The sequence below is a fragment of the Tamandua tetradactyla genome, chromosome X (assembly GCF_023851605.1).
Source record: "Tamandua tetradactyla isolate mTamTet1 chromosome X, mTamTet1.pri, whole genome shotgun sequence".
Classification (NCBI taxonomy): Eukaryota; Metazoa; Chordata; class Mammalia; order Pilosa; family Myrmecophagidae; genus Tamandua; species Tamandua tetradactyla.
In genome coordinates this window covers 92,272,846-92,285,159 of record NC_135353.1, presented here as the reverse complement: position 1 = coordinate 92,285,159, position 12,314 = coordinate 92,272,846, and the positions used below count along the sequence as shown (strand labels likewise).

General features: G+C 34.5%; 1 protein-coding gene across 4 annotated transcripts in view; it reads left to right on the top strand.

Annotated features, from left to right (window-relative positions):
• Positions 1–11,366, top strand: part of ATP7A (ATPase copper transporting alpha) — a 320,386-nt gene extending 309,020 nt beyond the window's left edge. For all 4 annotated transcript variants that reach the window (XM_077144962.1, XM_077144963.1, XM_077144964.1 and 1 more), the window contains 5 exons: positions 3,172–3,314; positions 4,289–4,492; positions 5,775–5,892; positions 7,239–7,341; positions 7,699–11,366. In XM_077144962.1, coding sequence (XP_077001077.1) covers positions 3,172–3,314; positions 4,289–4,492; positions 5,775–5,892; positions 7,239–7,341; positions 7,699–7,975 — 845 coding nt within the window. In that variant the 3' untranslated portion in view covers positions 7,976–11,366. The remainder of the gene's footprint in view (positions 1–3,171; positions 3,315–4,288; positions 4,493–5,774; positions 5,893–7,238; positions 7,342–7,698) is intronic.
• The last annotated feature ends 948 nt before the right edge of the window (positions 11,367–12,314 follow it).

Genomic DNA, 12,314 nt, shown 5'->3' with positions numbered 1-12,314 from the left:
AAAACCCACAGCTAACATCATCCTCAATGAGGAAAAACTGAAAACTTTCCCTCTAAGATCAGGAACAAGACAAGGATGTCCACCATCACCATTGTTATTCAACATTGTGTTGGAAGTTCTAGCCAGAGCAATTAGACAAGAAAAAGAAATACTAGACATCAACATTGGAAAGGAAGAAGTAGAACTCTCACTGTTTGCAGATGATATGATACTATATTTCGAAAACCCCGAAAATTCCACAGCAAATCTACTAGAGCTAATAAATGAGTACAGCAGAGTGGCAGGTTACAAAACCAACACTCAAAAGTCTGTAGTGTTTCTATACACTAGTAATAAACAATCTGAGGGGGAAATCAAGGCATAAATTCCATTTACAATTGCAACCAAAAGAATAAAATATGTATGAATAAATTTAACTAAGGATGCAAAAGACCAATACGAAGAAAACTGCAAGAAATTGCTAAAAGAAGTCACAGAAGACCTAAATAAATGAAAGGGAATACTGTGTTCATGGATTGGAAGACTAAATATAGTTAAGATGTCAATTCTACCTGAATTGATTTATAGATTCAATGCAATGCCAATTAAAATCCCAAAAACTTACTTTTTAGAAATAGAAAAACCAATCACCAAATTTATTGGAAAGGAAGCATGCCCTGAATAGCTAAAAATATCCTGAGAAAGAAAAATGAAATCGGAGGTATCATACTACCTGACTTTAAGGCATATCACAAAACTACAGTGGTCAAAACAGCATGGTAGTGGCATAAAGATAGATATTCTGACCAATGGAATCAAATAGGGTGTTCAGATATAGACCCTCTCATCTATGGACAATTGATCTTTGATAAGGCAGTCAAATCTACTAGAGACAGACGATAAAGACTGAGATGGTATAATCTAGGAATGCCTAGAGTATACAAGGACAGTGATTAAATGTACAAATTAAAACATGTTTTTGTATGAGGAAAAATAAAAGAATGTCAATGTTGCCGGGTGTTGAGAATAATAATTCCTATTTTAAAACTTTAACTTATATGTGAGACTAAAGCAATAAAATGTTTCTTTGGTACAAAATTTATATTTTGACTAGTGCATCTCCTAATATAACTTATACGGACAGTTTAATTGAACACTATAAGTACATGGAACCTTGAGTAAGGCATGAGATTTTGTAGGTTTGTCCAGAGAGATGCCCTGGTAAATCCCAGAGTAATTTGAACAGTGAATAAAAAAGTACTTGCAAAGTCCCCTTGGGGGAATGGTGAGAAAGAGGGAAAATTCAACTTCCCCACATGGAGAAGGCCTGATATTCTTGCAAGCAGTGAAGACAACAAAATCAATAGGCTAAACCCTTAATCTTGGGGTTTCTTCATATGAAACATATCCCCGCAAAGGATAAGCTAAGCCTACTTAAAATTAGGCCTCAAAGTCACCCCCAGATAACGTCTTTTGTTGCTCAGATGTGGCCTATCTCTCAGGCAACACGGCAGTCAAACTCACTGTCCTCCCCCTCTCTACGTGGAACATGACTCCCAGGGTTCTGTCCCTGGCATCGTGGGACAGAAATCATAGAATGAGCTGGGACTCAGCATCAAGGGATTGAGAAAACCTTCTCGACTGAAAGGGGGAAGAGAGAAATGAGACAAAATAAAGAGTCAGTGGCTGAGAGATTTCAAATAGAGTTGAGAGGTTTTCCTGGAGGTTATTCTTACACATTATATAGATAACCCCTTTTTAGTTTAAGGTGTATTAGAGTGGCTAGACAGAAGTGCCTGAAACTGTAGAGCTGTGTTCCAGTAGCCCTGTTTCTTTAAGATGATTGTATAATGATACAGCTTTCACAGTGTGACTGTGTGATTGTGAAAACCTTGTATCTGATGCTCCTTTTATCTACGGTATAGACAGATGAGTATAAAATATGGATTAAAAATAAATAATAGGGGGAGCAAATGTTAAAATAAATTGGGTTAAGGGAAATACTACTGGTCAGTGAGGGGGGGATAAGGTGTATGGTATGTATGAGTGTGTTCTTTTTTCTTTTTATTTTTTTTTATGGAGTGATGTAAATGTCCTGAGAAATGATCATGGTGATGAATATACAACTATGTGATGATATTGTGAGCCATTGATTGCACACCAAGTCTGGAATGTTCATATGTTAAGAATGTTCATGTGGTATGTTGATTGATTTTATTAATAAAAATTGGGGAAAAAAAAGAGTGACCTCCAGAGTAGCCTCTTGACTCTGAACTCTCTCAGTCACAGATATATTATTTGTTAAACTTCTTTCCCCCTTTTTGGTCAAGATGGCAGTGTTGATCCCATGGTGCCAGGGATATTAAAATCCCTTGTATACATATTATTTTATTCTGCTTTATATTACTTGATTATACATATTTTCTAATGTTGCTACATAACTTTATTTTAATGTTGCGTTATTTATTAAACTTAAATACCACAATTGACTTAATAGTTCCCCTGTTGTTGAAAATGTAGGCTATTTCTAATATTTTGCTACTATAAATAACAGTACAAGAAACATCTTTGAGATTTTAGGTGCTGTCTTTTGTTAAATTATCTCTTAGAGTAAATTTCTAACTATGAGATTGAGCCAACGTTTATAAACCTTGCTAAGTATGAATGTGGTATCTTTGGGTTCAGGAAAAAAGCAGAAAATAACATTTTACTTTTGTTTTTGTAAGTAGAATAAAAGAGATACTTGAAGTGATTTTTTGCCCACCGTGAAATGCCATTTTTGTCTCTACCCTCCCACCACCTTAGAAAGTAAAAAGGTATTAGACTTGTTTTTTTTAAAAAAAAAGCAAAAACACCTTTTCAATTTTATTTGGTTTTAAGTTAGCTAAAGGGTTTCAGGTTATTGGCAAATACTTTTTTGAGGAAAGAAGAGTCTTTCAGTATCCAGTGAGGACTCTCTTTTCATTTTCTTATTACTATCCTCGTTCGTAACCCCTACTTCAGTCTGTGAAATTCTGATAATCATATACAGAGGTTTGTTGCAAGATTTGTGGTATAAAGTCTGTGTGGACTCAGATATTTTGACTTAAGTGATAAACAACAATAAAATTCATTTATTTCTGAAATTTTAAGTCCGAATATTATTTTGCTTTCTTGATATTTAAAACTTTTTTTCTGCTTCTACTATATTAGATGAACTGTGTGGGTTGATAGCCATTGCTGATACAGTGAAGCCTGAAGCAGAATTGGCTGTTCATATTCTGAAATCTATGGGTTTAGAAGTAGTTCTGATGACTGGAGACAACAGTAAAACAGCTAGATCTATTGCGTCTCAGGTAAATTGATTTACTTAGTTGTTGGGGTGGGGGTATGTGGTAACTTCTAATTCCTCATATATATTTTCTTTCTTGCCTTCGGACTCTAAAAGAGTTCATATTATCTATTATTTTCATTATCATTGAATGGCCTTAACTGGTTCCTTAAAGAAGAATTGGTATATCCTGCTGAAAGTACTTTGGGCTTTGGGTGTTATTATTTTGAGTAAAAAGCTGTTTTCTTTGTTTGTGGGATATTGGACTGACATTGCATACCAGTTTCTATTGCTTCTCCTGAAATGCTGTTCATATTCATCCTCAGGGCTGCCAGCCTAAACCAGGCTTTCATTGTCTTATGCGTAAACACAGCAGTAGCTTTACACACTTCACTCTCTAGTCCATCTCAAGTACTGCCTTTGAAACAGTCTTCCTAATGTACCACTTTGACATATCATTTCTCTACTACTGATCCCTAAATTTGCCTTACCTCTAGAACTTTCCTCATATTTTTCTTTTCCACTTTGGCCTGCCTTTTCCCCTCTTCTTTTAAATAATGCAAGTAATGTATGAATATATTCTTGTTCTTTAAAAAATACAGAAAGAAATAAAGCTAAAAGTTTGTTACCCTTTTCCCATATTCCCAGTCCAGTCCTACTCTCCCAGACTTTTTGTACATCTTTTTGTATGTGTTCACATATGTCCAAAATACAGCTAGAAATAGAATTGCTGGACCAGGGGATAAGCACAATATGATAGATGCTGCCAAATGTCCTTCAAAAAAATAATACCAAAAGAAAAAAAAAAGGCAATACCAATCTACACCAACAATTATGTAAGAGAGCTCATTTCTCCATATATTTACTAACCTAGACATTATTAGTCTTTATAATTTAGACATCTGATAGGTGAAAAATGAGAGCTCGTTGTTGCTTAGAATGTTTCAGATACTTAGTAATATTTCCTGAAATGAATTGAGTTTCTTTTTCCTAATGTAGGTTGGCATTACTAAGGTATTTGCTGAAGTTCTGCCTTCCCACAAGGTTGCTAAGGTGAAGCAACTTCAAGAGGAGGGAAAACGGGTAGCAATGGTAGGAGATGGAATCAATGACTCCCCAGCGCTGGCAATGGCTAATGTTGGGATTGCCATTGGCACAGGCACAGATGTAGCCATTGAAGCAGCTGATGTGGTTTTGATAAGGGTAAGTCCTGTGGCCTGACCTTTGAAGAGAGTGAAATGCCCTACATGGTCAGTGACAGTGTCATAAAGTATATTGAACACATAAGTTCTGTCCTTTTAATTTCCATGCTCGCACCCATCAGGACTGAGAATTTGGGGTGGGAATAAGGGAGGTCTTTTCTTTTTTATTTTTTTGGTTTTTAATATTTTTATGATATATCTTCATGCACATACAGTCTATCCAAAGTATACAATCAGTGACTTACAATAACATTACATAGTTGTATATTCATCACCATGATTATTTTTAGAGCATTTGCATCACTCCAGAAAAAGAAATTACAAGAAAAAAGAAAAACTCATACATCCTATACCCCTTACCCCTTCCTCTCATTGACCTCTAGTATTTCCATCTACCCAATTGTTTTTTACCCCTTATCCACCCCTCATTATTTATTTATTTTTTGTCCTTATTTTTTCACTCATCTGTCCATACCCTGGATAAAGGGAATGTCAAGCACAAGGTTTTCACAATCACTCAGTCACATTGTAAAAGCTATATAGGTAAACAATCATCTTCAAGAGAATCTAGGCTACTGGAATGCAGTTCAACAGTTTCAGATACTTCCCTCTAACCACTCCAATACACCATAAACTAAAATGGGATATCTATATAATGCATAAGATTAACTTCAAGGATAACCTTGCAACTCTGAAATCTCTCAGCCACTGAAACTTTATTTTGTCTCATTTCTCTCTTCCCCCTTTTGGTCAAGAAGGCTTTCTCAATCCCAAGATGCCAGAGTATGAGAAGTCTTACTAATTACCTCCTGTCTTTCTCAGTCCAATTAAGCAAATGAGAATTACAATGTCCTAAAGTGAATAATATTTAGGAATGTACTTACAATAAAATTATCTTGAGAAATTATTTTCCGAGGTTATTTTAATGGGATTTAATCACTGTACCAGCATACAAACCTAAAAGTGTTGTGTTTTTTGGTCTTTGGTTTTTTTTTTTAGCATGGGCAGGCTCTAGGAATCGAACCCAGGTCTCTGGCATGGTAGACAAGGCCTCTACCACTAAGCCACCATTGCAGCACCTAAAAGTGTCTTTAGAACCCTGAGAAAATTTTCTAAAAAACATTTCCCAAGGCTGACTCAGATTTTTAGCAATGTCTGATATTTGTACTTAATGCACAGATTACTCTAAGGTACACATGATGTTCAGTATACACAGTGTCAAATGCGATGTGACTTGTTTAGTTAAAGTTTATCGTTAATATCACAAATATTTCTGTTCTCAGAATGATCTTCTGGATGTAGTGGCAAGTATTGACTTATCACGGAAGACAGTCAAGAGGATTCGTATAAATTTTGTTTTTGCTCTAATTTATAATCTGGTTGGAATTCCCATAGCTGCTGGTATGTGAGTCTTAACTAGTATAGCTTTACCCTTTGAAATCGTTAGAGACCTATCATATTGAAAGTTTTTGTCTTATGAGTTTTGAGATTAGTTTTTGTATGTTGCCTGTGGCATGGTGAGAGGTAATATTAAAATCATTAATTTTAATTTTCATCATTATTCATTGCAGTTTAAGAATGCATATGAATTTAATGTTTATTTTATTTTTCCCTCAAGCTTTATATTTGGAAAACTTTCAAACCTATGTAAACATTGGGAAAATGGCACAATGAAAACCTTTATACCCTTCACTTAAATTCACAATTGATAATATTTTGCAAATTTGCTTCATCTCCGTACACTATCACACACATATATACTTATTCATTTATTTTTTCCTATCAGTAGTTTTATTTTATTAAAGAACATTTCTATCCACAAACAAAAACAGTACAACAAAAAAAAAACAAAAACTGAGCCATCACCACAGATATATTCATTTATTTTTTTGTTGAATAGAACAAATTTATGTTTATTCCCACTATTCATACACAACCACTGTTACCATTAAGTTGGCAGACCTGATGTGAGAGAGATTAAGAGAAGAAATGAGACCAAGGAAAAGCAATTTAGAATTGTTTAATACACATCTGAGAATCTCTTGTACCTAGGGTTTTGGTAAGAGTTAGTAATGACATATGAGAAATAGTTATCACTGTCTTCTTGTTCTCTGTGGTCTGAGAGCTAACACAGAAAGATATAAAAATGACCTGAGAATGATTAGAAATCTATTTATCAACATGGACACACCGTGCTGAGGGGACAAAGAGCAATAGAATGATGGAAGTCCAGTGACATTAATTCATGGAGCAAATGATTTTTTTAAAAAAAGTTATACAAGTAATATATGAACACCATAGAAAAGTAAAACATAGAAATAAGCAGATAAAAATGTAAAAGAATAGTAAGACTCCATTGTATTAGCAAAAATTAAAATGTCTCAAAACTATGTCTTTATGAATTTGTAAAACATGAGCTCTCATACACTATTGGTAGGATCATGAACTGGTATAGCCATTTTGGTGAGTGATTGAGGAAAATCTACCTAAAGTTAAAGATGTGTCCATCTTTTGACCTAACAGTTTCACCCCTAGTTATATTACCTAGAGAAATTCTCACACACATGCACAGAGAAACATGTACAACAATGTGCACAGTAGCATTCTAGTGAAAAATTGCCAGCAACCTAAATCTCCATCAACGGGGGAAATAGCAAAAAAGAAAGTGATTTGTATATGCATATAAGAAACTCATTGGTCATCTATTTAGTACTATATACTTTATCTAATCCAAACTTGTTTCCTAGGGGTTTTTATGCCAATTGGTTTGGTTTTGCAACCTTGGATGGGATCTGCTGCAATGGCTGCTTCATCTGTTTCAGTAGTACTTTCTTCTCTCTTCCTTAAACTGTGAGTATGATAGCTTCCTTAAGTTTTGTTTTATATTCCTTTTATCACCCACATGGTAGGTTTTATTCTTGTATTGATCAATGGTAAATCCAAGCCCTTATTATTAATAATAAGCCCTTATTAATAATAAACTCTTATTGTAGTTTATACATAGCAACCACAAGTACTGAGTGGGGTAAAATCTAGTATTTCTTTGATTATGTGACTCCACACAATTAATTTTAAACTACTTTCCTAGCACCGTGAACATCTTATTACATTTCATACAGGCAAAGTTCCTTCTTTCATTTTTGAATGTAACAAGCATCTAGTTCACTTTTGGTTATTTCAAACTAGTGTACTTTTTCATGTGTCCAGTTACAGGAAGCCAACTTATGAGAATTATGAACTGCATGCCCAGAGTCAGATAGGACAGAAGAGTCCTTCAGAAATCAGCGTTCATGTTGGAATAGATGACACCTCAAGAAGTTCTCCTAAACTGGGTTTGCTGGACCGTATTGTTAATTATAGTAGAGCCTCCATAAACTCATTACTGTCTGATAAACGTTCCCTAAACAGCGTTGTTATCAGTGAACCTGATAAGCACTCACTCCTGGTGGAAGACTTCAGGGAAGATGATGACACTGCATTATAATAGGCTACAGAGAATAGTACTAGTTGAACTTGTTGTGCACTGACAGAGCATTCATGAAGTCATCTTAACTTTTCAAAATATTATAGAAGGATTTTAGGGATTCTATTTGAGTTACATTGGTCTTATGGCAAAAAAATATTTTTTACAGGACATCAGCTCTCATTCTAGCTTTATTTAAAATGACTTTCCAATATAAAACTTTTTTTTGTTTTCATTAGCAACAGATAAGGTAAAGCAGTATGATTTAGAGCAAGACTACAATTAAAGATTGCTGAATTGCTGCTAAAGTGATAGTCAGGTTTTTTATTTGACAAGAAAGGAAGAAAGGAAGGGAGGGAGGCCCTGAAGAGTATAATTAAAATGTGAAAATTTGAGAGCATGACCTTGAAGAGATTCTTGAGTCCTTATCCTTGCCAGATTGGGGAGCAATGATTTTTAAAGCACTATATAAATAACTAGTTTTAGAAGGGAAACAATAGAAACTGACAATAGACGTGCCTTACTTATTACAGGCTTTCTTTCCCCCTCATTCCCCCTGCAGCTTTGTTCTTGGAATTGCTTTCTTAGGTGCTCCAATGTGTTTTCATTAGTGAGCCAGGTTTAGTGGTTTTCCACTGATAAAAAAATAACCCAACAACTTTTTCAGTATCTTGTTCTTTTTTCTATTTAGTAGCTCAAAGAAACATGAGGGTTGGTCCATAGGTTTCCCTGCCTCCCGTATTTCCACTGTTGTAAAAACTATATTAAATTCCTTCTGTAACCTTCCTAGCTCTGTGTAAGCATTTACTTCCCTCCTGCTGTTTAGCTATTTAAAAAGTTATCAGTGTAGTCTCTCTACCACACTCAGTCCAGAAACTTAAAGATTTTGAGCCTCTTCCATAACTGATTTTTTTTCAAAGATTAACACTAACACTACCATCTTTAACATATACGGGTCATATAAAATTTTCTTGATTCACTAACTTTGTCGTTTTTGGACAGAATACAGGCTCTTAGCTAGTGTATATAATTTAATAGATTTTAATTATCTTTTAGCATTTAAGATAACCTCAAAACATCTTTAAAATAATGCTATTACACAAAGCTGCTTTTACAGCCAAAAATAATAAACTGTAATACAAAAATTAGAATTTCCTAGGTTGTGATACCTTTTAGCCAAATCTTTATTTTTCCTTAGTTTAAAATATTTTCACTTGCTAGTGACTGTGTTTGGCAAATTTAGGAGCTCATTTCATCTTCATCTGAATTAGAATTTCCCCTTGGAGTTAATAAACTGATCAGAGAACTGATACTTATATCACTTTTTAAAATTCCTTGTAAATTGAAGGATAGATTTCATATGCAGATCATATAGTGAAGAGAACTCATAAGTAAATTCCTAACATTATGTTCCCATTGCCATATGTAAAGCTATTAGCACAATGCCTGGCACAGAATTTGTACTTACTTATTGTTAATTGCATTCTCCCCTTGATGTCAGTAATACATATAAAAAAAATCACTTTTATAGAGCAGAGTCTAAAATCATGTGGTAGGAGTATGGGGTGAGGTTCTTCCTCTCTTACCCACTTTCTCTGTTACCCTTTGATGTACAGACACAAAAGAGTTTACAACATTATTCCATGCTACCTTTTCAGATTTGGAAAAGCTCTAATTGTTATCTCACCTATCTTGACAACTGCAAATTTTTGATGAAGGTGCTATTAGTCTAGAAAGGCAAACCCATTTTAATGAAATATGAATGAGTTTGTATGTCTAGGCTCTTTTTCAGACCAAGGCCTATGCCATCTTCCATGCTTCTAGTTTGGGTTTTAATATTCATTTCTTATTTTATTTCCAGTGGCCCATCATACTACAGCTTGTTTCTTCTTAAAAAAAAAAAACAAAAAAACCACTTGATATATATTACAGCTTTTTCTCACTCCAGAGCCAAATTGAAAAGAAGATGCAGCTCTTTTTGTGAAGCAGGTTAACATAACCAGCCACTATTATTAGCCAGTTACTACCACAACTAATAGTAGTACTAGTGATAGTAGTGTTATGTGTATTTGTGTCTTCCTCTTGGCTCCATATGCATATTGTAGGACAGTGGGATTAGCAGCCTACTCCTCGGAATAATCAAGTATATAATTTCAGCCTCGCCAAAACAGAGAACATGCTACTTAGAATGAGTCCCATTTTAAATATCTGTAGGCACATTTGAATTTTTTACCACAAGGCTCTTTTGCAATCATGAACTCCCATTAGTTCCAGAGAGAAGCTTTCTTCACAGGCAAGTGAGGTAATATATAGAAGGAATAAAAAAACATTGCTTTCAGTTAATAACTAGCTTACTAGTAACTAATTGCTAGTGAGAACAGATTTTATAAATATGTGTATTTATGTGTGTTTATTCACTTACATACATACATGTACATACACACACACATATATATGACCATACAGAAGGCAGATGGATTTATATTTGAAGTACTTTATTTCTTTATTCCTTTATCACTCTCCTGTGTCACTCAGCAACCATGCCCTCAGTCTGAAGAGAAGAACACTTTGGTATCCAAAGCTGATTCACACTAAACTATGGGATACCTTTTATCTTAAATATCCAAAGATGCCTTTTTGAATTTCAAAGATTAAAACATAACTAGAGTATTTTGTGTTATAGAGTAGTCTAAAGAAGTATGGTTGTCAGTTTTGAAAGTAGAAATGTTATTTTTCCATGGTTAGTATCAACATTTTAGAAGGCAAAATTTGCTGCCTTGTGAAGAAATAAATTTATAGTGCTTTAACTTTTTAAAAATTATTCAGATATACAGAATGGTTAACATACCGCAGACAAGACAGTTCAAAAACTTAGGTGTGCATATCTTTTCTGTAAACAGTTTAAAATCAAGAATGTGTGTTGTCAGAGAAACTTTTTCCATTACTCATGGATCTTGCTTTAAAATGAGTTTTCTTAATATTTATTTTACTTTATTTGTTAAATTCTTGAGGTGAGGCATCTGGTTACTGGTTATTTTAATAAGAATAAAAACATACCTGGAATCACTTCCTTTTGATTTTTTGTTTGTTTTATTTTTTCTACTTTCTATTTTTAAAAAAGTATTATTTTACTAAATATGAAAATATAAACTCATGCCATATTATTATCTACTTTTACACTAACTTTCTACAGTCCCTCAATCAGGTATGAGTAACCAGATAAAGTACAAAGCATGAATTCTTATTCTTCAATTAAAAGAGCATCTTTCAGGCGGGCCACAGTGGCTCAGCGGGCTGAGTTTTCGCCTGCCATGCCGGAGACCTGGGTTCGATTCCTGGCCCCTGTCCAGTTAAAAAAAAAAAAAAGAGCACCTTTCATGGCATTGATAATGCATGCCTTTTATAGCCAAAACCAGGCGTCTCAACCTTATATTATCAGTTAAAGATTGTTAAACATTGTTTGGTACCCAAAATAGCAGTGGACGATGTTGTGCAATATTCATCTACTGTAGTGAAGGTATTCAGTAGTTTGTTTTTCAATAAACATGTAATTAGTTATATTTCTGCTAAGGATGTGCCTTCAACTTTATAATTATAGTGTTGTAAAAAAATTCGTCAGTGTCACTTTTGTTAAATCACCCATCCCTTCTACCTGCATTTCTAAACTACCCTGGTTGTGTTTTCAGTTTTTTTCATCTATTAGTATAAATATGGGGCAGTGTTGGTGGCAGCATCATACATTCTGTAAAGGGGGGGGGAGAAGAAATCTGTCATATCATTTAGTGAGGATGAGAAACAAATAAAGGAATATAAATATCCTCCTTTCCTTTGTATTCTTTAATTCATGCTTCATGGAACATCTAATACCCAAAATGAGCTAAACAGAGAAAAGATCTTTTCTCTTCTTTGGGAGCCCTGTAGGTTGTGTTTGAAGATCTCACCCAAAATACATTCCCACACGAAATGCTCCTTTAAATTAAGGAAAGGGCTTTAAGCTTATTTGTGAGGAAAAACTAATTTTCATTTCCCCCCAGATCCTTGGGATTACTGTGGTTGTTGAGTTAGGATTGGAACTAGAAACATGAGAGCAAAATCCCTGAGAAGTTCACTTTTTTTAGTGAACTTAGTCAGGACACCATTTTTTTATTGGTGTCCTGACTAACCTCAGAGAAGGATGTGCATTGGTAGCAGCATCTCAGGTGATGTTTCAGAACCTTCCAGCTAAGCACCCCTACCTAAGTGGGGTTTTTTTCCCTGTTTGGAAATGCTTGCTAGGTTAAGACATTGAAGGCACTGCTAAAATTCAAATTCAAAATTCCACATCGCAGTTGTTATCACCAAGGGATAGGAGAAAACTTAA